Consider the following 25,638-nt stretch of genomic DNA (forward strand, 5'->3'; position numbering starts at 1 on the left):
GAACGATTGCCGCCGGCCGTAAAACCACGTCCCAGAGCTTTGATGGGTTCTTTGTAGATCCGTTGGAAATGGGGATCATCACAATGGCTCTTGAGGGAAATTTTCGCTAGTCACAGCTGCACCAATATTAGTCGTGGTCCTGACATCGGTGCGAAGAAAGCCTCCACGTAAAGGCGAAGGCAGTGAGTTTGAGCATATCTGGGATTCAGCGTCGTGGCGTTGATGAGTCGGTAAATGATTGGTAGCTCTTTGCTTTGTTAAGCAACGTACGTGAGCAAAGACGGTAACTAAACGAGCACGAGGTTGAATTGTGGGATGGCCGTGACACCAATTACTCATTGCGCATCATTAATCGGAATTTGTTCATTCGGGTCATGGATTAAGAATTGAGAAGGAAAAAATTCACAGCCCATGCAGAGAAACGTATATAATGCAACATTCATGGGTTCAACGCTACATCAACCAAAGTCAGCCTTCTTATTTCCAATGCAGCCCATCATATTGTACGACATACCAAGCAAGGCCCCAAATAATATATGGGCTCCAAACCCTGCAAAGACCAGGCAAGTCGCGCAGTCAAAGCCAGATTGCCGCATATTGCTGATATGCAGACGTTAGGTTTTGCCTGGAATACAAGGGTCTCCCGTATACGATCGTCTGGGTAGAGTTCAAGGATATTCCCTTGACGATGAAAACACTTGGTGCTTCAACTACGGAAGGAGGCAGGTACACCCTTCCAGTGATCAAGGATCCAAACACTGGATCCATCGTCGCCGAGTCGCTGGCTATCGCTGAGTACCTGGACAAAACCTATCCAGAGAAGCCGATCATACCACGCGGCGCCAACGCTCTTATAGGGTTATTCGAACCTGCATACTGCAGCGTTGCCTACGGAAAAGTAGTCAAACTTCTCTTGACGAAGACCCTCGAAATTATGAACGACTCAAACAGGGAGTACTTCATTCGGACTCGCTTGGAGCTGCTCGGCGAAACGCGCTGGGAAACTGTGTCAGAAGAGAACGTACAGCAGCAGTGGGAAGAATTTAAGCAGGGTCTTGATGAAATCGATAAATGGTACCAGAAAAGTGGCGGGAAGTGGATTATGGGGGATACCTTCTCGTTCGCGGATATGGTGGTGGCTTGCAGAACGATGTGGTGGAACAAAATATTTGATGAAGAACAACTCCGTGAGCTTCATTCTTGGAATGGCGGGCGATGGGCGCGTGTCTTGGCAGACGTGAATGCGGAGTGCGGTACAGATCTGTAGGAAGCCAATGTAGTCACGGTAGCTCAGGTATTTTTATGTAAAGCTTTCTTTTTCTGACGACTAATCAGTGCACGTGTGTGACAACGTTAACGGCACAAGGCGTTCGGAGTTATAATATGTGGTGCTCAAGCTGCTTCGGCTGGTGTCGGTGCATCAAACTGTCCCAGCGGCCGTGCACGCCTGAGCCGCGGCGCCTGAGCTCTTTGTACAAAATTATGATCCCACGACCGGTTGAATCTCTGGCGTTGTTGATGAGTGACACATGTTCAAGGGAAAGGTGCTGTCGAACCTGCGGCTATCATCAAGGCTACAAGTTGGTCCGTTGATTTATTCATGGGTATATAGAACTAGCTAACGTTGCTTTTCTGATCGAAATTACTCATTTATAGCGCATATAGTCACACCGCCAGGTCGAGCTGCTGGGTGACTGTTACTAAGTGCCACTGCGTATTGTCGTTGCTGTGAAAACATGTGTCGATTTGATTCATCCTCGCTACATCAAAGATGAGGCGCGCAACAGTTGAGTTCAAATCCTAGATTTCACCTTCAAATGTGTTGGGAGTGCGATGATGAGGATCCATGTGCAGTACTGCCGTTGCCGATGAAGTGTTGAGTTGATCTGTTGATACCCCTCACGAGAACCACCTCCACTCGGCGCCTGCGACGGTATTGCGACGGTAGTTCATTCCCTGTGAACTGCGTGTGCGAATTATGACCATGGTAAGGAGTTTTACCTTGCTGAGAAGTTAGAACTGCTGAGTTTGATGAGTAGTTGGGTACAGCAGGTCTGCATCAGTGGTTTTGCCTGCTTCCATGCACATGCTGCTCATGATGGTGACCTAGGTCTGGCGAATGTCGTAGGCCCGGAAGACGTATATCACTACAAAGTTCCGGAAACGATCCCGGTGTATACTACTCTGCAGGCTAGCAAAATAAGACACTCTTATTTTGTGTCAACAATATTTAATCATCTGTACTCTCTTTGTTGTAGACCACGAGAAAATTAGGCTGTGGCAATGCATGGTTTCCAAATTCCGGTGACGCATGAAAACCCGTGAAGCGCTACGTTCATCTGGTCGGGGGTGCGATACATGTTAGCCATCTGGTGAAGTCAATTCCTCCAGCACTTTGGCTTGGATTGGTCACAGCACTGCGGCTGGGACAGCGTTGAGAGCCTTATGCAAACATCGAGCACTGAAAGGAGTCAAGGGATTGATTGCTCAGGAAAGCCTGCCATGCGCGAATGCCTAGAAGTACTAGTATAGGGGATGCAATGTTTATCTCTACTTTCTCTATTTGCCTAATGGTATGTTTATCATTCCTACTTCTACCTCAACCCTGTCAGGTTAATTCTCCGTTTCCGCAATGAGTGTTTGCAAGACAACAAAGCTAGGACCTCTACGAAACATTAGGTACATACATACCGACTGTACTGAAACATGCATATTAAAAAAAGATCTTTCGGGTTCCTTTGGGACCTGAGTTCCCCAGCGATTATTCCATCACACCCCTCTTGTTGGAGTCTAGCGTTCCATCCCATCCCTTAATCCAACCTCGGATATCCCTAAGTTGGTTGTATAATTCCTCAAGAGATTCGCCCTCCTCTGAGACATGATCGCGATGTTCAGCTGGGCTGTGCCAACCTGCGAATGAAGCCGAGCGGCGAAGGCTATCCGGAGGGCGAATTGCAGTGGTCGTGTTTGGAAGGACTGGTCGTTGAAGGCGTGGGTACATTGGCCTTTCTTCTGCGCGAAGATCAAGCTTTCGAGGAAGAGGAGCATCATCGCCGTTCCTCCTCCCTCTTTCCTCGGCTACCGGACGAAGGATCGATGGTTGACTTCTGAGGCCAGCAGATTTGTCATCGACTCTTAGTGGCATAATTTGCCGTGGCGCACTACGCAATTGTGTCAACGGTGATTTATGAGCGCCCCGATCAAGCCCTGGCCTAGTTCGTTGGATAGGTGGGGGAGAGGGGACGGGAAGCGCATCGAGGGATATCTGAGCGGCGACTTGGGGAATTTTTACCGAAGTCTTGACCGCTGCTGCTTCGCCTCCCTGCTTTGCCTTTCGAGCAAGAACGGCGGTCGTCACTTGAGCCAGCGTAGGGAACACTTTTTCTTTTTTGGCAGACCAACCATCCTGGCCACCTATATTTTGTTGATGCGCTGGATTGGCAGGTTGACTCGGAGGGATGGGGAGGGCTGTGACATGCTTCGTAATCGGAGTTTTCTCCCCTGCCTTGCGCCTGTATATGACAGGCGGAATAGCACCACAGCTGACATACGCCTTCCGTACGACTTTCCGATAGTGGGAATCTTCTCCCCCGAGAGCAGTTAAGGCATCCGCACGAGCACACTCCGGAGAGCAGAAGCAGAAATCGTGATTTTCCACCGTCAATTTTCCGCAAAAACATTTCGTAATGCCCATATGGGCTTCTGAAAAAGGATTTTGGCGAACGCTAGTGTTCATGTTGTATGGGCGCTTGGCGTAGAATTGAATGGGCAGTGACTCAATACTCATACTAGATGTAAGAGCTTTATAGCCATCGAATCTTTGCTTGCTTTGGGTAGTGGACTGTGGCAAAGCCACTGGCACGTACAATGGACAAAATTATCTGTGGAATGACGAGGCCGTGGATGCGCCCCTGGGAGCGTTTGACCGTGATTCTTGTGCAGCGCAGGCACTGAATACGACTCTGGAAGCATGACCACCAGCTGAGCGACAAGCGAATAGAACGCTCAATCTAAGAGGTCTATGATCATAGGCATGTACGCAGCAGCCCTCCCGAATGCCAAAACCGTCATAAAGGTTTGAATGAGCCACCCTGCCACGATGCAATTAGGATGGCGCCTGGAATGCACGGAACTGAGCTTTGACTGGATCTTTACTGACCAGACAAAGCAGAACAAAACTGTTATAACCATATTAATCATTATTTATAACTTGAAAGGCCTATAGACACATACCTTGCTTTGATCCAGAACAAATCGACGACCAAGCATCCTCGGATTTAGAAAAGTGGCCGTCTCAAGGCCATCCGGAATCTAGTCTAGATTCCCTTCTAATCATAATTAGTACTTGGCGTGGATGACAACTGTGGTTGTTCGGTGTACGCAAATTGCGTTGGGCGTCTGACAAGTTTATGTGACGATTAACGGCTGACTACGCTACGTGGCTTCTGCCAAAAACGATCGTCTCATCTACTTCCAGGTAGCCGCTGTCTTCGACTATTTGCCAATCTTGCTTTTTCTAGTACTTCGAACACATATAGATTCAACGTAGCTGGTCTACTCGTGGCTGATCTTGAGAACGATTTGAAGACAAAGAACTTTCAAACTTTCAGATTTGCTCGAAATTTAGATGTCTGATTCATTCGCAGACCTCTGGAGCTCATCTGCCCCATCCAATCCCACATCTCCGCAGATACTTGGGGCTGCCAAACAACGAACAACCATTCCTCAACGGTCCCAAGATACATTCTCCATTCTTTCCGCTTCTCAGCCAGCCTCACGCACGCATTCCCCACATGTCACCGGTCCCACCACCCAGCCACGAAACCCTGTGCCAGCAGGTGGAGCGAGAAATATAGATGCATTCAGTAGTCTTTTTTCTGGCTCGTTAGCGGATGGAAAAAATAACAATACCGCCAACATGACCATTGCTGAGCGCGCGGCAGCGGCTCAGAGAGCAAAGTTACAGCAAACCCAGGCACCTCCCAGGACCACTGCGCCCTTACCATCTGCTTGGGACGGGCTTGATTCTCTTGCACGACAGTCGGCACCTTCACATCCTTCACCCTCTCGTTCACCACAGGTCGACTTTGATTTCTCTGCGTTTGCATCTTCTTCAGCCACTATCGTGAAATCACCGGTGGGAGATAATGATTGGACTTTACCTGACTCCACAGCTCCTCAACCACAGTCTACTTCTCAAACAAAGCCTGCAGGAACGCTCTGGGACCTTGATGATTTTGAATCATCTTCTCATTCTCCTTCTAATTCCCCAATCCCTCCTCGCTCACGTACACCTGGTGACTTTGACTTTGGTAACCGTGAGGATGGCCTTTTGGAGGCCCACTCCGATGATGGCAATGGTGACATCTTGGGTGACCTGGCACGACCAGTCGATGCAGTCAAACCGTCTTCACACGTATGTCGCACTAAAGTTCCCCTGTCGGTTTGCACTTATCGTTCATTGATTGGGCAGAACCAATCGACTCGTGCTACACCATCGCCTCAAGCTCCACAATTGCAGCGTCTTTCATCAAGGCCTGTCTCACCACCTCCCCACATCGTCGGGCAAATCGTGGAAATGGGATTCTCTCCCCAGCAAGCGCGTATAGCGCTTGCAGCTACGGATACCGGTCTCGATGTACAAGCCGCTTTAGAGACTCTACTCGCAAATGGTGCTGGTAATTCTTCCACCCCACCTCCCTCGTCGCATGACTACGAAGTTCGACCGCCCCCACGACGCCCGCCAAATCATCGTATTAACTCAAACCGAGACAGAGACAGAGAAGTACTGCGTAGTACCGAACCAGAAACACGTCAATCTCCAGATCTTAACGTGCAAGCGGAGAAGATTATCGCACAAGCTAGCGAAATCGGTATAAGCGTTTTTAATCGTGCAAATGCTTTCTGGAAGGAGAGCAAGGAGAAAGCACAGCGGATATACGAAGAACGTGCGACTGCGACTCGAGCTGGGGCAGGGGCCAAACGAGGAGATGGGAGACCGCGTTGGATATCGGACGAAGTACCGGACAGAGCTGGTGTGGAGCAACAGGATAGGAGAGTGACTGATGGGTTCAAGGATGACGATCAAAATCCCCCTCCGACTAGACGATTAAGACAAGATGGGCCCACTAGACAACCTCCCTCACAGCCTGTCGAGTTGCCATCGCAGTCTCAACCGAAAGAAGTGGATCTTCTCTCATCTGAGGCCCCCGTTTATCAGTCTCCATTCCGACGTGGTCGCCCAACACCGCAGCCTCAGCCTCCCGCAGCTCCTTCCCATCCTACTCCTGTTCCCTCACCTCCGAAGCCACAATGTGTACTGGTCCCCGCATCGTCTTCAGCCCTCTCAACATCTGCTTCACACAAAGCCGCGGGCACGTCCGCATATAAACTCGGGCAGTATGCAAATGCAGAATCAGCTTATTCTCTTGCTATTGCTACACTACCAGCCTCACACATCCTCCTCGTTCCACTGTACAACAACCGTGCACTCGCAAGGCTCAAGACAGGTGAGACCCGTGGCGCAATAGAAGACTGTGCAAGCGTGATAGAGATAGTTGGTGATGACAGAGGCGTTATCGAGGGGGTAGATTTAGGGGATGGTCTTGTGAAAGCTTGGCGAAGACGTGCAGAAGCCTATGAGGGAAGAGAGAAGTGGGAGGATGCAAGGAAAGACTGGGAATCAGTTGCGGGGGCTGCATGGGCGCCATCGAATATACGTGCTGAAGGCGCGCGTGGAGCTGGACGATGCAGACGGATGCTCAATTCCAATGCCGACGAGGACGCCCCTGTACCAAAACCCAAGCCAAAGCCCAAAGCCCCATCAGTCAAGCCCGCGCCAACGCATTTCGACTCGGGGGCGCTCAAGGCTTTGCGTGCTGCGACCAGTGCAGCTGAAGCCGAAGATAATCAGCGGCATGAACTCAAGGATTCTGTTGATGCTCGGTTGATAGCATGGAAAGGCGGGAAAGAAGCTAACATCCGCGCATTAATTGCTAGCCTCGACTTGGTGTTATGGCCAGAGCTGAAATGGCAGAAAGTGGGGATGCACGAGCTTGTGTCGAATGCTCAAGTAAAGTCTCGTTACACGCGTGCCATTGCGCGTGTACATCCAGACAAGGTCAGTTATTATTATGACAGTTCCTGGGTCCCGTCAGATATCGATATGTTGTCTTTGTCATCTACCGTTTTCTTGGCCTGGATCACGAAAGCTGACCATATCTCCTGTAGCTGAACGCGCAAAATACCACTGTTGAACAGAGGATGATCGCCAATGGGGTGTTCGGTGCTTTGAATGAGGCGTGGAATGCGTTTCAACAGTGATACCTATTCAGTACAAGGATTCACCCTGTAATAATGGAAGGTAATGTGGGACTACATCTCACACGTGCCTTAAGCTTGGTTTCAATACGGATGCCGCTTTTTCAATTCCTATGTTTCTTCACGTGACCACGCGACAGGTGGAGTACAGAAAACAGAATACCAACCATACAATGGGAGGTATTTGACATATATAAGTGCCGGTTCTCGTCTGTCTTTCCTTTTCTTGTCAGTCCGTTACACGCAACTGAGGGTGCGTCCCGCTGTTTCTTATTCCATGCTAGCTAGACACTGAAGTACTAATCTACCGACAATAGGACTAACTGTGTCTATATTTCATCAAAGTATACAGTCTAGGCCCAGCACGATCACGGTGCTACCGAAGGAACAAATTGCAAACCCAAGGTGGGTTCATGGATGCATGTCATCTTAAACATCCTAACAACTCGACCGCGTAGCTTGGGATATACGGAACACACATCAGAAACAACCTTCGAAGCTATGTATTTGAGTGGACAAGAGGGACAAGGATGCCGGCAACCCGCCGAGGGTATTCAAGTACCTCTTGCTCGTTCGTGCTCGAGGAAAGGAGGGGAGCATCAGAATGACCTTGCTCCACTCTTCCGTCTCCCAGACGAGATCCTCGTGGAAATAATAAAGCACGGCGGTGAGACGAAGATAGATGGGAGAGGTGATAGTTTGGAGAAGACAGTGTCGCATGTGTCCATGCGATGGCGAACTATAGTCATCTCTAATCCGTCACTATGGACCCATATCTCTGTGTGCCCGGAGGAAACACCATCATTCCTTCTAACGCGTGTTCATCGTTCTTTGGATATACCTATTGATGTCGACATATGTCCTTGGCCAACACCGTTCCCCAGAGCTGCACCACAGTCGTTACTTGTTCAACTGAACATCATTCTCCGTTTTGCAAGTCGGTGGCGCTCACTCACTCTTCGGTCTGGACTGGTGGAACCGATGTTCTCTTTTGTTTTGCTTTATTTTACGCGTTACGGAACATATCTACCATCCCTCGAATGTGTGAGGCTATGTGGTTCTAATATGCATGTCCACCTTTGGTCGCGGGCCCTCTTTTTCGACGAGCCTTGCACTCCAAGGCTTTCCACCCTCGAGGTTACCAACATGAAGATACGTCCTGCCATAAATGCCTGCAACTCGACAATCACCACTCTAGTCCTTACAAAAGATATACCATCAGAGATTGTAATTACAACTTTCAACGATTTCATGCGTGTTTTCGCCTCATTTCCTTTCCTCGCCTCATTGGTAACCTACGGTCTCGTGGTCGACATTCCCTCACATCAGTCGTTCACTGACAATCACCAGTACCCCACCCTCCGCACCCTAGGCATCCATCGCATCGATGACGCGCGTTTTTCCTCGTTGATCGTCACTCTTGCATTAATGTTTCCCGGCGTTACACACCTCAATTTGACAGGGCCGCAGGCTGCTTCCTCGTTACTCGAGGCTGTACGACAATTATCTGTAGAGCAGATATGGCCAGGCCTCCAGAAACTCGTGCTGAATACTTCAATTATTGGCCATGGATGGTCACAAATCCATCCATTCCTTGAAACGCATAGTGGTGGGGACGGCAAAGATAGGGTATACTGACAATAAGGATGGTGAATTCATCCCGTGGTCATGGAGGACGGGACGCTAAAGTGATGTAGTGTCGCGTTTTCAACAATTGAATCTCCATAGCACGCGTCGGACTACAAGATCAGAAGATGCATGATGGGTTCTGGGGAACTGATTTTTACTTCATATACTATAATACAACTGCAGATTTGTACGCACAGTAAGTACTACATAGTGTTGATGCACACGCATGATGTCTTCAAGAATTAACTTAGATACGCGTTTTCTTCCTACATAGTTGCACGCTGAGCGTCGTTCGTACGTTGTATGTGCAGCCGTGCACAGCAGGGAACGTCATCAGGGATCGAGAAGACCCCGAATTTTGTCATAATATAGTTCCAACTGGTGAAATCACTCGCCATCGCCGCAAAAGCCTTCGGGTGTTTTATCCTTGCCAGTACGTTATAACATGATCAATCGAAATGAAGTTGCAGCTATAGGTGGTTCCCTTCTGTTCGTACGTGATTTCCCATACGATCTCTTGCGAACATGCCTGTCTGACGGTCGTATACCAAATATAACCTGTATCATTATCATTATGGGCTGACAAGTATCGAAACTACCGTCCAGGGTAATTAATTGTATGCACCACAAAATACTATGCGTGATATGAATCAGCTAAGCTCGTCAAGTTGCTCTGGGGTAATGATATCTGTAAGGCCGAAAAAATCGTTATCACTCGTAGACCGCTTGGTAGAGGTAGGGGTAGAAGTGCTATTTAATGCGTCCTCAGCACCCTCCAAAGCAACTATGATCTGCTGGAGAATGCTTTCGATATCAGAGGAGGCGCGCTTCTGGTCATCAACGCGTCCCAAGCCCGTGTCAAGCCCGCGCTTCGTACTGTTGCTGCTTCCATCAAGGTCAGACAGTATTGTCGCAATAGTACCTCCCGCACTAACAATCCCCGCAGTCTTCCCTAAAATGCTTGAGACGCTAGAGGGGATCGTAAAGCTGCGGTCTTCGAATTGGTAGGCTGGTTCACCCAAAGCTCCATTGACATCAACTCCGTCAGGAGTTTGGCCCAAGTCCCGCCTAGTGCTGTTGCTGCCATCAAAGGCGTTCACAATCTCATTAACACCTGATCCCAGGCTAATGATACTCCCGATATCTTTGAGCCAGGTCGACGCAGTGCTGCGCTCTTCGACGGGAAGGATGGAGTCCGCTTCACGTTTGACGTTAATATCGCTCAACACAGAGCTACCTTCTTGCAGGAGAGTCTGGAGCGCTGCAGTGATGTCTGAAGTGATATCGCGCTTCCTTGCGGGGGGCAAGTCGTTTAACGCTGCTGCGATAGCTTGAACGATGTCGGAGGTAGTGTCACGTTTGACGTTGATATCGCTCAACACAGAGCTACCTTCTTGCAGGAGAGTCTGGAGCGCTGCGGTGATGTCGGAGGTAGTGTCACGTTTGACGTTAATATCGCTCAACAGAGAGCTACCTTCTTGCAGGAGAGTCTGGAGCGCGGCGGTGACATCTGCAGTGATATCGCGCTTCCTTGCGAAGGGCAAGTCGTTTAACGCTGCTGCGATGGCTTGAACGATATCGGAGGTAGTGTCGCGTTTGGAATCAAGGGACAGACTTTCCCCTGGCAGGATCACTGTCCCTATGCGGGGAGTGGCGAAACCGTTGCGTACAAATGTATCGACGACCGTATTGCCATCCGTTGACGCTGTATCCTGTCTGGAAGTGATTCGATGGAGACTGCAAATGCATTCAGTGGGTCTGCTCAATGATTGCCTGGGAGCAACGTACGAGTATGGGGCAGGCGCTGCAAGACTTGGGACGGTCGAGGCTACGACAGCGAGAGCGACAAGGGCAGCAAAGCGCATGATGGTCTTGAAGGTCTTGAATGAGTGAGTCTCGTAAAGATTTGGAAATCAACGGCGGGTCGAGGTATGTGAAAATGAGAAGTTAATAGCTGAATGAGAGTGTACGAAGTTTTTCAAAAACAATAGGCTGCAACATGAGTTAGTAGAAGGCAATCGGATGGGATAAAATGAACGTACTGCCTGCACCTGGGTGAGCCGTGAAAGCGAAGGAAGTAAGAGGGCTGAGGAGTTAGTAGCTGAAGTGCGCGCCTTTTAAACAGGAGAAGACCATAGCTGACGCATCAGATTGTGCGTCCTCCCACAGGTCATAGGGCCCTACGCGTTTCAGTAGTTGGATACACTCCTTGAAACTTACCTGTGCTGCGTTGATGCCGTGACGTCCATCGAATGATCTCGGAGTAGTTTGAAGGTGGACATCCGCTTTAGGATGCTGAAATGTTGACGCGGCACTGAGCTATATGATTGACCTGGGATACGGCATGGGTGAGATTTGACATGGGGCGGACGCGGCAAAGATGAAGTTCGACTGTCCGACATAGCGTGGACGAGCAAATAACCAGCATCTGCAAAGAAGTAACCTACTGAACTCCGCTTAAGTGCACTGTGGAGGAGTCAGAGTCCAGATCACCATTAGAGTCAATAGAGACCGCTCAGAGGTGTGCGACATGCTACAAGGTGGTTCATCCTCCCTGGTATAACTCCATGTACGACAAGTACCTCACCGAGAACAAGATTCTAGTGTTTCAAGCAATATCAATGTATAGAAAAGTTTGTGCCGCCTGGCCTCCCATTCTTGAGTCACGCGTACGCGTGACATGCTTTAACATTTGTATTCAATTGACATCCAAAACTCTGCAGGAGTCTGGACTCTGGACGTCGGCAACAAAGGACTTGTTAACGAAAAACAGATTCATATAGTGTGCGCACGGTCTGAAGTTCGACCTGATTGATTCAGATTGACTCGGATCAGTTTTTCTCAGGGATTTGATCAACGATCAACGATTTTATATTGGCTGACTACTATCAGTGATCGCGCGCACGCCCGATCAAGTCGACTTATAAGCCACAATCTTGTTTTGAAATTGCGTATCCGACCAGATGTGGTCATCTCGATGGTCCGAATGACTTCAATCCCAGTGACCCCATTGTCGAGTTTGGACCTTGTCGCGTTCGTACTTCACGCACACGTACGAACTGGAGTCTCGGTAACTCAATAATGAACATACGCTCGTTGGGTGGACCATACGAATGATGTACCGAAGCCCATCAAAATCTGGGCTTGACGGAGGCATATGCTCGAGTGGGGCTAGAAATGCGGTTGAATATTGTTACAAATATGATATATATATCTAAATGCGATGTATGCGGGACAGAAAAGACAGTCAGCTATTGAAGATGCAGGGCAGGGTAGGGACAGAGGTCACTCATCATCCAAGAGGTCCATGTCATTATTAATTTGCCGGACGGCGGTCTCCTTCAAAGCGGCGAGTTGTAACAATATTAATATATGAGCATCTCCTAGAAGCATTAGTGGTGCAACAAAGCTTATGTATCTTGATACGATAGCCTCGGGGGAGTTCATATAGCAACGTCAGTTGCCTGCAAGTCCGAATCTATCACGTCTCTGCAGGCCAGCCGGCAGCAAAGTGCGATATTTCACGGGTGCAATCTCTTGAATACTTCCCAAGACGAGCACCAAGAGCCCCTTTGCCAGCACTACGAATGAGTGGTCAGCCATATTTCAGCCAGGTTCGCAGTTAAAAGGACAAACATCAGACGTGTGTGAAGCGGAGCCGCCTTCTTCTTGCTTGTGGTTTTCCTGTTGTTCCTGAGTTACGGAAGTCAGTTTATGCGAGTATGTAGCACAGCTGTATAAAAGGATCATAGCCGATGCATCAGATTGTACCTCCTCCCACAGGTCGTAAGGTCGTATGTGTTTCAGTAGTTGGATACACTCCTTGAAACTTACCTGCGCGGCATTGATACGTCTGTTAAATGATGGTGTAGTTTGATGATGGGCATCCGCTTCCTACATTCCAGAATGAATATCAGTCGACGGATAAAAAAGCCTGAATGAATATTGAAACTTTGAAGACATCCGAGTAGATTCCAATCAGAACTTGAAGCAAAGACTGTCGTTGTCCGGAGCAGCCCAGATGGCGTAGCATGGCTAATGTTTGTAGCTGGCATCAAACGATCAAATTGAATGTTTATAAGGGTTGGTGAAACGATGATCGTTTCCTATCGTTACCGTGACTGACTCGGGCGTCAAGATTCAATTGATGTTTAACTTGCGCACGGCGCAAGCCACCGCGGCAAGCGCTGGCCTCCTTGGGACGGCAATGCTTGACTATGATACATCATCGCATCATCCCTGATCATTCTACTACCCAGTGATTTATGAGTCCACATCTGCGACCCGCAGATAGATGAAATTAAATACCAGTAGAGACTCGGACACAGAATAAAGCTGCGTTATTCTTCCGAATTCGTTAGAGTAGGATCTGAAGGTTCGAGTGGCATAGTTGTGAGAGTGCGTGAAAGAGCCGAGTAAAACAGGTTCTTAACAATATTCAAAATTTGACACCATGCTAATACCACTGGTAAGCGCCAGTGGGTTGCTAGTCCTCAGTGACTGAGGTTGATTTGCACTTGTTTGGCATGACCTTTAGCTTTCAATAAGGCAAGACAACGCCAGAACGCGACAAGTCTAAACTCTGCGTGAATGCTATTCTGCCGCAAAATTCCAACCAGGACTCCCATTTACAACTCATGTAGATCACGATTACCTGCTCTATGTCGATTTCTCTCTACAGCCACTGATACTTCCACAAGCAAGCCATTCTACATCACTACACCAATATTCTATCCGAACGCAGGTGTCTACTCCGTTTCCTCCATAACTCCTCAACTAATGTCTCTCAGCTCCGCACATAGGTCATCTGTACTCACTCGTCACTGCTGATATATTCGCTCGCTTTACGCGTATATCTGAGCCGGACCGACTGGTGCACTTCCTGACAGGAACAGACGAACATGGTTTAAAAATACAAAAGGCCGCCAAGGACCGCGGAATAGAGCCTTCTGTACTCTGTGATGCTCTCAGCGAGCAGTTTCGTGTGTGTCCCAGTTTATCTCTTTTTAAACTCATTGACACAAAATGTGTTGCAGAGGCTTGGTAATCGTGCCAACATCAGCAGTACAGTATTTTTGCGCACGACTGAAGCGAGACATAGAGAAGCTGTGGAACACGTTTGGGTGTGTATATTCCTTATTAAATACCCGACGTTCTCAATTCATACCACGTAGCGCACTCTTACCGCACAAGATCTCATCTATAAGGGCACATATTCTGGATGGTATTCCATTTCTGATGAATGTTTCTATACCGACAGTCAGATCACTCATCTGCCCTCCTCTCTAACTCCTGTCTCCATTGAGACTGGCTCTGCAGTTGAGTGGTCCAGCGAGTCAAATTACAAGTTCCGTCTTTCCAGCTTCCAGGAGCGTTTGCTAGACTATTACACTACCAATCCAAAATCAATATACCCATCAGCTCACCGAGAAAGGTTGATTCAGACCTTGAAAGACGAACCTCTTGATGACCTGTCAATTTCACGACCGCGGGAGAGATTGACTTGGGGCATTCCCGTTCCGGGCGACATGTCACATACTATGTATGTGTGGTTCGACGCACTGACGGTGTATCTCACCGGAGTTGGATTTCCTGCTGAGCAGCAAGGATCACTGTGGCCTCCTAACATCCAGGTCATTGGGAAGGATATTGTTCGGTATGTCTCGTTGTACGCCGGGCTTCATTAATAATACCTGATACCGGAATCAAGTTTCCATGCTTTGTACCTGCCTGCTATGCTCCTCGCGATGGGAATGCCGCTCTCGCATACACTTCTTGCGCATGCACACTGGACAGCACAGCAGCGCAAAATGTCGAAGTCTATAGGCAATGTAGCGGATCCATTCGATGCCATGGATACGTGGGGTGTGGATGCCGTCCGATTTTACATGGCACGTGTCGGTGGTCGTTTCAGAGACGATGTTGGTACGGCTATTTACCTTTTTCTTTCCCCGCATATTTACGAAAGTTATTTGACTTCCAAGATTGGTCTCCTGAACAACTCGAGAAGCACGCGGACGAAATCCGTAGTTTGCTCGGCAACTTCTTCTTACGCATTACCTCGAGAACAATCCAGAAACGTGTGGTGTCTGTGCCTCAACTCACGTTTGTTCAGCTCCTTGATCAGTCCCTCAATGGCCCCAATGGTGACGTGCTATCATCGCTACGTAACCTGAAGGGAAGAGTTGAACAATGTATGGAGAAGTTTGAGGTGGGGGATGCGCTCGATGCCATCATCCTTGTCCTCAGAGAGGTGCACATTCTTGTTCATTTCGTGTTCAACCCCGCTGACGAGCTTCAAAGGCGAACGGCGCATTAACACACACCGCGCCCTGGTCGATCCAAAGTCCGCCTGAAGCCGCACAAGTGTCCTACCTTCTCTCGCTTGAAGTTCTACGGGTCACTGGTATATGCTTGCAACCCTTCATTCCCGAGGCTGCGCGGAATCTATTGGATGCATTGGGTGTTCCGAAGGCAGAGCGGAACATGGATGCTGCAGCTGTGGGTAAGGGCAGTGTCGGGGAAGTGAAGGGTGTGAAACTTTTTGAGGGCAAGAGAGAGATAGCCAGCGGGGGTCAATAATTGTCTGCTGTGTAAAGCCAAGAACACGTGTTCGTCTACATGAGTGAGCAGTACGCGTGCACGCTCGATGCCATCACAGTGCACACCCCATCTACGAACGCCGTCGTACGGAAGACTCCGGAGCTCGAAAAGTCTTTCGAACAATATCGTAATGTCCACTTCTCTGCTCGTTCCCCAACATGTTGCATATATCAGAGCTCTCAGTGGAGATGTTGGTTCTTCTCTTACTCAGCGAACTGATCTCTGAGCTTTCAAGCAGAGCAAACATGAGCTGTCCTATGATCTCTCGGCTCACCTAAGGATGAACGCAGTGTACTGGTCCCTGACTGCTCTTTTGATCATGGGACATGGGGACGCGTTGGATCGCGATGAGATGATAGATTTTGTTATGAGCTGCTGGGATGAAGAGGCAGGTTTGTTCCCATCAAGAGATCCTTGCCATCTCGAGCTCACATGACCGTGTTGTGAAATGTGCCTTGTTTATCTATTGTCGAATGGTTTACATCACTGACATGGCTCAGACATCTTATCTTTGCAGCAACCTTCTGGAAGTTTCGCGGGCGATGCCTTTGGCGAAACTGATACACGTTTTTTGTATTGCGCAGTCAATGCTCTCTCGCTTCTCGGCAAGCTTGATAAGCTGGACGTTGAGAAAACGGTCGCTTATATCAGGCGTTGCAGTAATTTCGATGGTGGATTTGGAGCTGTTGCAGGTGCCGAAAGCCATGCTTCACGAGGTGAGCATTACAACACATACATGATTTGAATTGATTTCGGAACGTTGGAGCGCCATAGTATTTGTGTGCATTGCCTCACTCGCTATTCTGGACAGATTGGATGAGGTCAATCAGCCGACACTGTTTTGGTGGTTATCGGAGCGACAACTACCGAATGGAGGACTTAACGGACGCCCTGAAAAGCTGGAGGATGTGAGTTTCTGTGCATATGACTGCCCTGCAGTGTTCCTGATTCTCTGTTTACAGGTTTGCTATAGCTTCTGGGTGTTGTCCGCCCTTTCTATCCTTAATAAGCTTACATGGATAGACTCGAGTAAACTGGAAGCCTTCATTCTCTCTGCGCAAAACACCGAGTCTGGAGGTATTTCCGACCGCCCGGGCAATATGCCTGATGTCTTCCATACAATATTTGGCTTGGCCGGTGCGTAAGGTGTTCGAATCTCAGAACCAACCTCAGAACCGTCTTCTTGACAGGTCTGTCATTATTGGGATACCCGACACTAGTGGACCTTGACCCAGTGTACTGCATGCCTACGAGTATCATTGAAAATATGGGTCTCAGGAAGGGGTGGAAGGCTTTGCAGAGAAGGACTTCGTGATTTGCATTTGGATTGAGGTTACATATGTTGAAGAATTTACTGGAAGAAGTGACCAGAGTTTGAAAGTAGAATCAGCGGGCAAATTGCGGGTATGATACAGCCTAGCTACACGTGTATTAAACCAGGTTACAAATCACCCGCATCAATGATGGAATCAAGATAACTAATCACATTGTGGACTCTAATGACGTAGAATAAGGTATAAAAGTACTACGGCTGTGTCTACACACTGGGCGGCGGCGGCGCTGAGGAATGAATCAGCATGAGGACGCATGATGGACACCGGAAATCACTCACGGCAGCAATAGTTCTCCAGGGGGTCGCAATGCTGGTCTTCGGGGCAGAGGATCAAGCAAGGCGAATCTACAGATGTCTGGAAATACATCAGTTCTAACCGACCAGCAACATACACGTGGCGTACTTTCAGATCATCCTCACTGGTGATAGCAGGACGATAGTGGTATTCCGGCTGAATAGTGCTAGAATGAATGCCGTTCAGATGCAGAGCCTTGCGTATGTCCGCAGCGATTGGCATGAAATCGTGATTCCTCGAGGCCATGACGTGTACGGATGCGACGATCTTGGATTCTGAAAGTTGCCAGATGTGAAGTTCGTGTACTGATAGGACGCCGTCTACTTTCAGGATGGAATCGCGCACGTCTTCGAGCGATACAGTGTGTGGAACTCCTTGGAGTAAGATGAACGAGGCATTCCGAACTGGAGTGGGATAAATTAGCGTCTCCGTTTTAGAACACAGCTGGGAGTGTCATACCTAGAGGTAATGCAGATGTGAAAATAATAATAGTGATGATGATGCTGACTGCAGGATCGAGGTAGAACCGACCACTCCACTTAGTGAGCCAGATAATGAGACCTGTCACAATCACACCGATGTTTCCGAGGGCATCGCCCATGACGTGAAGCATTAGAGCGCGCATATTCATTGACCCATGTGAATGACCATGACTGTGACTGTGACCACTCGGAAGTGGGGCCTCTATCGTGAAGGATTCTATTTTGTCTTGCTTGCCATCGAGAGGAGTCTCTATAATGTTTATTTCTACCGAACCGTCAGGAACCATCCGGATAGAACGAGATGATGATGAGGCGTTTCGCTGGTGTGAACTAGGGGAGGCTATGGCAATATCCTGCGCGGCTTGCGAAACTGCAGCTCGGGTAGCGGCTGGGTGTCCGTACATCGAGGAGTAAGACCCTGTGCGACCACGAACTGTGGCCGATGAGTCCTGAATGGGGTTGTCGTCGACAATGGCGTGCGTTGCATGTGATGCATGTACATGGTTGATCTCCTTGTTGCCATGAGAATGACCATGCGAATGAGAGTGACCATGTTCTGAGACATGGATGATGAATATGATGAAGTAGTTGAAGTAGTGCGACAGTACCATGGAACAAAAGAAATCCGAAAATGTTTGAGGCCAGACCGCAAGATCCCACTATAACCACGAGAAGTGGATGCGATACATCTTGATGGTAGGGTAGTGGTGAAGGTATACATAAAATGCTTGTTGAACTGACCTTCAATATTAAAGAAGCGTTCCACTGCCTGCAAACTAACGGAGAAACACAATGCAAGTAGGAAAACACCATTGGTTAAAGCCGCAAGAATTTCGGCCCTTTGCCAGCCATAGGAGTAACGAGAATGGTCGGCGGTCTTTCCTGTCAACTGTTACATATGATTAAGACATATGTTCACTAAATAAAGACCGGGTTTGGCTCGAACCTTGATAGCATACAATGCGACAACCAAACTCATCACATCACTGCCAATGTCATTCATGGTCACGAAATATCATGTGGTAGAATTGAAGGTTGACACTTACTTGAGCATGTGGAAACTATCGGTGACGAGAGCCAGGGAGCCGACAACATAACCTGTTGATGGGTGAATTTAATCATTGACCAAAGTGATAGCTAAAGATGTGACTGACCGACGACGAGTTCCAAGAAGAAGAATAGGATATCAATGACAAGCAAGAGTGTGATGCGAGCTGAACGAGATAGTGCCATTGTGACCCAGGGTCCTTCGTAAAGCACTGGCAGGCAGCAGAGAGAATGAGAGAAGGATTTAAGTAGGAAGGCGTGTCGAGCTTGGAAGTATTTGAACAAAGGACAAAGAACAGTATTGGAATTGTGCTGTGATAGAACTAATAACGTCACTGTTTCAAAGGGCCGCTACTAGCATTATTACTTCGCCTCCTGACTCGGACACGAAGACCGGATATATCAGTCACGAGTGATCCGCGTGTCCACTGCCTCAGAATGGCAGGACGCAGATCTCCGGCGGGACATTCAATTCAGTGCAACTTGGATTGAATACGGGTGGGTTAACTTGACATCATGATGCCGGCGTGCATGCGGATCAAGGTGCTTAAATCCATTTCCAGTAATTCTCAGGCGGTTTGAATTCAAAAATCACGCAGTCTCCACGTGGGGACTTGTACCCTGGACTAGGGCGTAGATTTGGAGGAGGTCCTTATCGATGTGGCGTGAGCATGCAGAAGTTCATCAGACTGATTTTATGGAAAGTGCGAGATATTTGCTTCTGGAAGTACCTCGAGTATAGGCTTACCGTTTGGATGGGAATCTATTAATATGGGATTCAGAAAGATGAGATCAAGTCTGAAAAGCCTTACCGTTGATAATCGGTCCCGGTCATCGATAAACGTTTAAACACCATCAATCCACGACACCGAGTACTCAGGGACCACTTCCTCGTCACAATCAATCTGGCTTTTGTGGGGAAGGTCATAGATAGGCGGCAAGGCCTATACCCAACAGGCGGTAGATATACCCAAGATTGCGGTACCTGCTATCTGGCCTGTGTATGCAGTTCCCATAACAAGTCGAAGACATATGATTGAATTGTCACTCACAATTCGACGATGCTCTCCGATCATCGTGGGTGCCCGGGATTCTATAGTACCTCAACGTTGGATAAGTTCATCCATGTTAAGTTGATGTGAGTTGTTGACAACACGTCGATACCGAGGAGACTACCGCCGACCACTCTAGAGCAAGAAAGTAAATCTATATCGCCAGCAGATCATGATGTCGCCGCGGTGCCGAAGTTGACAGTTTATTGATAGTTGTTGACAAAAAAACGCGTAGCACGTGACTTACCACGGCTGGGAATCCTTCTTTGGTCACCTCCTGTCCACACCCTCTGTAACTCTTTCTGACTTGAATTAGTTTTCCACAACACCCTCTCCCAGATGCTTTCTCTCCTTTCGTAGTCGTAGACACCTAGAGATGCCCCCAGGAACGCCCTATGCCTCGTTTGCACTCCCTTATCCCATCCGTGTTGATTGTTTCACCTGCACAGCTCATCTTCCAGCTCCGTACAACACACCAGCACTATATCTCCTCACCCACTCTCATACCGACCACATTATCGGCCTATCTTCAAAATCATTTGCCTCACGGGTACTATGTTCGCCTGATACAAAAGAAATGCTCTTGAGGCATGAGATTTATCCGGAGCGCGCAAAGAAAGATGCAGGTGAAGTTGCAATGAGGACATTTGCTCATTTGAAGCTTGAGGGTGGAGCATTTAATAGGGATTTGTTGGTGAGTCTGAGAGCTCTTTTCACGCTCGTGTCCTGACCTGATACATTGACATAAAGCACGCAATTCCATTGAATACTCCAACCAAATTTGAGTTATCGCCGACTGAGACGGTGATCATTACGCTCATCGATGCAAATCACTGTCCTGGTGCCGTTATGTGCGTTTCATTCCATATGTTTTCTCCCTACCGCTCATCTCTGCACAATAGGTTCCTCATTGAAGGTCCTCGTGGGACGATTCTTCACACGGGCGACGTACGCGCCGAACATTGGCTATTAAAGTCTCTAACTCGAAACCCGTTTCTCCAACCATACATCCCGGATACGGAGGAAGACCTCCGTGTTCTCATAGCGCGAGGTGGCCAAACAGCAAGCTTGACGAAAACATTACATGCGATCTATTTGGATACGGCGTGCATGTTGAGGGGAACTGTTGTTCCCACAAAGGTGATTATTCAAGATACTGTCAGACTAGTCAATGGTTTACGAACGTGAGCAGGAAAACGCAGTCAAAGGCCTGGTCGAGCTCATTGCATTGTTTGATAAGGATACCTATTTCTTCGTAAACTCGTGGACTTGGGGATATGAGGACGTGCTCAAGGGTATCGCGCGGGCGTTCCAGTGTCAGGTAGGTAAACATCCATTTTTACGACTTCCAACTATATGTTATGGGCGATCTTTTCGTTCGTTTCGGAAATCATTGCAACTTGTATCTAACTGTTCTCGTCTTGCCATGGCGCTTACATGCTGCTTATATTCTCCTTTTTACTGTGTTCTGTGCTGCCTCATATGTCACCTGCCGTTCCATCTCTGCCATTACACGTAGGGTTCCGTTTTATTGACATATCTACATTTCCAGATTCATGTCGATCAATACAAACATGCGGTCTACACGCATATATCGGACCCGTTTCTTCGTATGCTGGTCACTCGCGACGCGACAAGCACTCGCTTCCATGCTTGCGAACGGTTTAAGCGGTGTAGTTTCGTAGATGTACCCAGGTATGTTATTCCATCTTCTATTAATCGACTTCGCTCACCAATGGCATATTGTGATTTACGTCGTGTTCATTAACTTATATGTGATGGTTTTACGTATGGCAAAACTTGCTATGTGTATTCGTTGGAATCAGTTTCGACTTCAAGAATGACTTAGCGCCACGGAGCATCGAGGGAAGGAAGGTCGTATACATCAATCCTGTCACTATGGGGTGTGCGCAGTGGGAAGGCTATTGCATAGATGTACGAAGACGTCTTGCGATGGGGAAGGATATTGATCGCTTGGTCGGTGTCACGCAATTTCTCACTCTTCATCCGTTCCTCTCCATTTTCGACTTCAGTTGATACAAGATACTGATGTTGGCATTCGTATAGCTCGTACCTCTCGAACGACATTCTCCCTTACCAGAACTGCTCAACCTTGTCTCCCTCTTCCGCCCGCGTCGGGTGATTCCTAATACCCTTGTGCCCGCTCTCGGCGGTCTCGACTGGACTGCGATGAACGCTATGTTCAAGGAGTGCATGACACCGCCCATCTATGGCCGTGGTGATCCCATCACAAATGAGTTTAGCTCGTTAGGAATTGCGCATCCCAGCGTCCTCGATCTTGCCTCCCTCAACCTCGCCGATACAGATTCGGCAATGAAAAACCTTGTGGGCGACTCTGCTGAGCTCGAAGCAGGGAAGTGGGCGGATGACGGGAGTATGCGACGACGGCTGGAGGTGCTTCGAGGGTGGTTAGGACCAAAGGAGAAGGGAATTATTGATCGAGCACTCGGACGTCTACCGAATTCACGTTCTGAGCATGGAGGCTCATCCCCGTTATTGTCCCGGAACAATTCTGCGCCGGAAACTCCAAAAAGGACTCCCAAAACCCGCCTGCAGGTGAAACGTTATGTGGAAGACTCGGATGACTCGAGCTACTATGATGGGTCTGATGCACATGCCAGGACTGCGCGCCTGCTCTTTGCTGGGGATTACAGCATGGAAGGGTCGATTAAGAGCTGGTTGTCGTCGAGCCCGTCGCATATATCAGGGAGTGATGCACAGATCATCGGTACCGAAAACTTGGGTCCTGTGCAAGAACAGTTTACTGCAGCTGCAACATCAGAAGCTGTCGTCCAGGCTCCGGTATTGGAATGCAGCATCCAGGTCCCGGTGTTCATACAGACTACCGACACAGCGCTTGTCCCAGATATCACGCTCTCCGCTGATCAGAGCCTCCCTACACCAGTATCGTCACCTGTCCTGCGTCTGCGAGATGTCAAGGGGAAAGGCAAGGAGATAGAAAGTCAAACAAATGCTGAGATCACAGATTTCTCGCTCCCACCTTCCTCCCCGCACGCACTCAGGAGCTCCTCACCCGTCCCTTTTCCATGGATATCTGACCCATTTGGCCAAATTTCCTGGCATGCGCCCACAACTCTCCCTGCCCCCGATGAACTTGACGAGGGCAAATCCCTGACCCATGCGCAGTCCACAATGTCCATGAGTGCATGTACATCTCCGATCGCATCGTTGGAGGATGTAGTCATGACCGAGGCAGAACTGTCATCGCTACCTGAACTACTCGATGATAACTCCTTGAAGCCTCCTGAAGTGCAACATGTTTCGATTCGGATGTGCGAAGACACGAGTGCAGAGTACAATCAGCAGAGCATTGAAACATCCCGGAAAGATGTCTTTTCCCAAGCATCATCGGATGTTCCACCATCGCAGTGTTCTCAGCCGTTTAAGAGTCTTTCCAATCAGAAGCATTCTCCTCATCCATCTCTCCCTCTAGCTCAGATTCAGAGTCAACACAGCGATGGTCATAGGAGAAAACGCCGCAGACTTGAAGAACATACCAGCGATGTTCCTGAGACAGAACACAGTGGCGTAGTTCAAGTCACTTCTCTCGTTTCCGCCCTCCGGTGTAGAAAGACTGAGGAATCCATCGATGGCCCCCATGATACGGCACATCCGTACTACAGGTCGTTTAGGGTTCCATCACCAGATCCATTTCTTGATACGACCGGTAAATTAATGTCACCGTCTCACGAGCATGAGCAGCGTCCCTTCGCAATCCTGCCTAGAAACCTTACATCCAGTCAGTCGGCTCCGTTACTTGTATCTCCTCCTCAACTAGAGATCAGTTCTCAATGCAGAGGCCACGAATCCCTTGCAACGTCCTCTTCCTCCGTCCTTGTTACTTTAACTTCGCCGCGCATTATCGCACCCGCTCCAACACAACCTCTTTTGTTGGGTAACACTTCAACTATCAGCCTCGCCTCGTCTTCGAAGGTTCTACGGCATTCTCTCGTTGTCTCAGAAAATTCTTCGAGCTCTCGTTCACGAAAACGACAAGAAATAGCTGAGAAACTGTGTCTAGCTCGTCCAGATTTGGTTGATCCCTCCTATGCAGTAAAGCGATCAAGGAACCTGTCTCGGCTTAAAGAACGGTCGGTATCCATCATGCAAGATATGAGCTCGAGTGCATTTGGCTCGTCTCCGTCTCACTCTATCTCTGCGCAGAAAAATGGACCGTCGTCGACTATGGTCCGCCGGGAATTCAAACCTGCATCTCGTTTGTCTTCCTTTTCGACGTCGAAACAAGTCGCGGGAACAGCAGTTCGAGATATTCCTGCGAAGCGCTGGCGTGAGCTATTGGATGAAGATACAGAAGACGTGCACCAGACAATGAATTGGGAACGAAGTCGAAGGCTTGCGTTGGATGTCACGAGTGCGCTTGCTGCGGGGCAAAAGGCGAGGGATGTACTTCCACGATTAATGTGTACATCCACTCGGCAAAGACGTCTCGCGGGCTAGTTATGGTGGATGGATGTCAGCTCACGGCGTTACACGAATAGTGCTAGTACCGATATAGCACCTACTTTTACATACATGGCCTCATGTTAATTGTATCGATAAATACGATACTTTGGGCCCGGAGAGTAGAATACTCTTAGAAGACGAATTAGGGGGGGTGTGGGCACAATTGATACCGAGTCGCGTAACCGCTTTTATACTTACATCACGGACTTACAAGTTCACATCAACACTTGTCACTTATTATGGAACAAGAAGTTGTAGGCTGTTGTAGGTGCCCTGTTACATCCTTCGGCTATCAGGCCTTCAGGTGCTGTCAAAAACAAGGTGCGTGCGTTTTGGGGCACTCATAACAAGGTCGCCGCGGGACTCGGCCCCTCACCTATCAAGTTCTAGTGAAAATGTATAAAAATGCCCAGTACACGCATGTCGCATCTCTGCAGCCAGCCTACCCACCACAAGTCTACCTCGATTCTGCTTGACACCGTTACTTTTCATAATAATGGCGAATACAGCTGAGCCCATCATTCCAACGACCATACCTGTTCAAACATTTGAAGGCCTTGAAGACGACTTATGTTCAGTTGCAATGTTCCCCGATGAACTGCGTATGGTGACGGGGTCGAAAGACAACAAGTTTCGTCTGTGGAACTTGGAGGACGGGACTGTGTTGCAAGTCGTGGAGGGACATAAGCATGAGTCCGAGCAGGTGCATGACTCAAAGTCAAAGCCCAACCAGCCGTCTGACTGGGTGGTGAGCTTGGCGATATCACGAGACGGGCAAATCATGGTGAGCGGTGTATTAATGGGGAAATTTAGGGCTTGGAATGGAGAAACTGGGGAACCCCTCATTGCTCGAGACATTCGAGCACACAAAAATTTTATACGCTGGATAGACTTGTCTCCAGATGGAACAATGCTCGCGACCGGTTCAGCAGATATGACGACGAAACTATGGAGCACAAAAAATTGGCAGCTGCAAGGAAGTCCGATTCAATTGGATAGTCAAGTCTTCTGCGTTCGGTATTCACCGTCTGGCGGACAACTTGCCATCGCGACATCCAAGGATATCCTAATATATGATACACGCACAATGATCCGTGTTACAAGCATCAAGGCTTCAAAGTGGAACATTTCACTAGCGTGGACACCCGATGGTACAAGGCTTCTCTCAGGGGGAGATGCTAAAGATCCTACTATACGGGAGTGGGATACATCGACTTGGAAGCCGGTCGGTGATCCATGGACAGGCCATTCTAGCGCGATTTATGGCATTGCTGTGAATTCCCATGGGACCCTGATCGCCTCTGCGTCCGAAGATAGTCATGTCCGTCTCTGGCAGCTTTCGAATCCACGGACTATCGCCATATTCAAGCA

At 48.7% G+C, this 25,638-nt stretch overlaps 9 protein-coding genes across 9 annotated transcripts; 6 read left to right on the forward strand and 3 right to left on the reverse strand.

The window, feature by feature from the left end:
- The first annotated feature begins 472 nt into the window (after positions 1-472).
- Positions 473-1,368, forward strand: HD556DRAFT_101981 (uncharacterized protein). Its single transcript, XM_041295898.1, has one exon. The coding sequence runs from the start codon at positions 689-691 to the stop codon at positions 1,265-1,267; it is 579 nt and encodes a 192-aa protein (XP_041153116.1). The 5' UTR covers positions 473-688; the 3' UTR covers positions 1,268-1,368.
- Positions 1,369-2,761: 1,393 nt separating this feature from the next.
- Positions 2,762-3,787, reverse strand: HD556DRAFT_1450499 (uncharacterized protein; the record flags this gene model as incomplete). Its single annotated transcript, XM_041307773.1, has 1 exon — positions 2,762-3,787. One exon carries the CDS (start codon positions 3,785-3,787, stop codon positions 2,762-2,764), a length of 1,026 nt encoding a protein of 341 aa, XP_041153117.1.
- Positions 3,788-4,439: 652 nt separating this feature from the next.
- On the forward strand, positions 4,440-7,469 carry HD556DRAFT_102018 (uncharacterized protein). The gene is made up of 2 exons (XM_041295901.1): positions 4,440-5,416; positions 5,474-7,469. The coding sequence occupies exons 1-2, from the start codon at positions 4,628-4,630 to the stop codon at positions 7,232-7,234; spliced, it is 2,550 nt and encodes an 849-aa protein (XP_041153118.1). The 5' UTR covers positions 4,440-4,627; the 3' UTR covers positions 7,235-7,469.
- HD556DRAFT_102029 (uncharacterized protein) lies at positions 7,383-9,033 on the forward strand. The gene is made up of 3 exons (XM_041295902.1): positions 7,383-7,573; positions 7,638-7,725; positions 7,779-9,033. Exon 3 carries the CDS (start codon positions 7,822-7,824, stop codon positions 8,956-8,958), a length of 1,137 nt encoding a protein of 378 aa, XP_041153119.1. The 5' UTR covers positions 7,383-7,573; positions 7,638-7,725; positions 7,779-7,821; the 3' UTR covers positions 8,959-9,033.
- A 446-nt stretch (positions 9,034-9,479) lies between these two features.
- Positions 9,480-11,014, reverse strand: HD556DRAFT_102080 (uncharacterized protein). Its single transcript, XM_041295906.1, has 4 exons — positions 10,992-11,014; positions 10,738-10,941; positions 10,340-10,686; positions 9,480-10,186 (listed from the first exon to the last, which is right to left on the reverse strand). The coding sequence occupies exons 2-4, from the start codon at positions 10,812-10,814 to the stop codon at positions 9,600-9,602; spliced, it is 1,011 nt and encodes a 336-aa protein (XP_041153120.1). The 5' UTR covers positions 10,815-10,941; positions 10,992-11,014; the 3' UTR covers positions 9,480-9,599.
- A 2,507-nt stretch (positions 11,015-13,521) lies between these two features.
- Positions 13,522-15,632, forward strand: HD556DRAFT_1421072 (tRNA synthetases class I (M)-domain-containing protein). The gene is made up of 7 exons (XM_041304479.1): positions 13,522-13,693; positions 13,740-13,933; positions 13,986-14,072; positions 14,124-14,605; positions 14,660-14,874; positions 14,934-15,202; positions 15,253-15,632. Exons 1-7 carry the CDS (start codon positions 13,540-13,542, stop codon positions 15,529-15,531), a joined length of 1,680 nt encoding a protein of 559 aa, XP_041153121.1. The 5' UTR covers positions 13,522-13,539; the 3' UTR covers positions 15,532-15,632.
- A 50-nt stretch (positions 15,633-15,682) lies between these two features.
- Positions 15,683-17,036, forward strand: HD556DRAFT_1456909 (rab geranylgeranyltransferase; the record flags this gene model as incomplete). The annotated part of the gene is made up of 6 exons (XM_041308145.1): positions 15,683-15,742; positions 15,791-15,944; positions 16,053-16,268; positions 16,327-16,460; positions 16,515-16,689; positions 16,743-17,036. The coding sequence occupies 6 exons, from the start codon at positions 15,683-15,685 to the stop codon at positions 16,865-16,867; spliced, it is 864 nt and encodes a 287-aa protein (XP_041153122.1). The 3' UTR covers positions 16,868-17,036.
- An 11-nt stretch (positions 17,037-17,047) lies between these two features.
- On the reverse strand, positions 17,048-19,091 carry HD556DRAFT_102222 (cation efflux protein). Its single transcript, XM_041295910.1, has 9 exons — positions 18,817-19,091; positions 18,709-18,760; positions 18,609-18,648; positions 18,404-18,551; positions 18,271-18,351; positions 17,640-18,218; positions 17,289-17,584; positions 17,165-17,240; positions 17,048-17,112 (listed from the first exon to the last, which is right to left on the reverse strand). Exons 1-9 carry the CDS (start codon positions 18,893-18,895, stop codon positions 17,090-17,092), a joined length of 1,374 nt encoding a protein of 457 aa, XP_041153123.1. The 5' UTR covers positions 18,896-19,091; the 3' UTR covers positions 17,048-17,089.
- A 1,046-nt stretch (positions 19,092-20,137) lies between these two features.
- On the forward strand, positions 20,138-22,479 carry HD556DRAFT_1218665 (beta-lactamase-like protein; the record flags this gene model as incomplete). The annotated part of the gene is made up of 8 exons (XM_041296746.1): positions 20,138-20,455; positions 20,512-20,612; positions 20,664-20,901; positions 20,954-21,082; positions 21,314-21,460; positions 21,601-21,738; positions 21,829-22,234; positions 22,265-22,479. Coding segments are annotated over 8 exons (1,692 nt in total), but the record flags the coding sequence as incomplete, so codon positions are not given.
- Positions 22,480-25,638: the final 3,159 nt, after the last annotated feature.

This window comes from Suillus plorans, assembly GCF_016647745.1.
Source record: "Suillus plorans strain S12 chromosome Unknown HD556scaffold_106, whole genome shotgun sequence".
NCBI lineage: Eukaryota > Fungi > Basidiomycota > Agaricomycetes > Boletales > Suillaceae > Suillus > Suillus plorans.

Coding starts and splice junctions, on each gene's coding strand:
- HD556DRAFT_101981 (XM_041295898.1), top strand. CDS start 689: ATGAAAACACTTGGTGCTTCAACTACGGAAGGAGGCAGGTACACCCTT.
- HD556DRAFT_102018 (XM_041295901.1), top strand. CDS start 4,628: ATGTCTGATTCATTCGCAGACCTCTGGAGCTCATCTGCCCCATCCAAT. Junction 5,417..5,473: donor CAGTCAAACCGTCTTCACAC/GTATGTCGCACT, acceptor TTGATTGGGCAG/AACCAATCGACTCGTGCTAC.
- HD556DRAFT_102029 (XM_041295902.1), top strand. CDS start 7,822: ATGTATTTGAGTGGACAAGAGGGACAAGGATGCCGGCAACCCGCCGAG.
- HD556DRAFT_102080 (XM_041295906.1), bottom strand. CDS start 10,814: ATGCGCTTTGCTGCCCTTGTCGCTCTCGCTGTCGTAGCCTCGACCGTC. Junction 10,687..10,737: donor GCAGCGCCTGCCCCATACTC/GTACGTTGCTCC, acceptor ATGCATTTGCAG/TCTCCATCGAATCACTTCCA. Junction 10,187..10,339: donor CCAGACTCTCCTGCAAGAAG/GTAGCTCTGTGT, acceptor TCCTGCAAGAAG/GTAGCTCTGTGTTGAGCGAT.
- HD556DRAFT_1421072 (XM_041304479.1), top strand. CDS start 13,540: ATGCTATTCTGCCGCAAAATTCCAACCAGGACTCCCATTTACAACTCA. Junction 13,934..13,985: donor CTCTCAGCGAGCAGTTTCGT/GTGTGTCCCAGT, acceptor AATGTGTTGCAG/AGGCTTGGTAATCGTGCCAA. Junction 15,203..15,252: donor TCATCCTTGTCCTCAGAGAG/GTGCACATTCTT, acceptor CGAGCTTCAAAG/GCGAACGGCGCATTAACACA.
- HD556DRAFT_102222 (XM_041295910.1), bottom strand. CDS start 18,895: ATGGCACTATCTCGTTCAGCTCGCATCACACTCTTGCTTGTCATTGAT. Junction 18,761..18,816: donor CTTCTTGGAACTCGTCGTCG/GTCAGTCACATC, acceptor ACCCATCAACAG/GTTATGTTGTCGGCTCCCTG. Junction 18,352..18,403: donor ACGCTTCTTTAATATTGAAG/GTCAGTTCAACA, acceptor CCTACCATCAAG/ATGTATCGCATCCACTTCTC.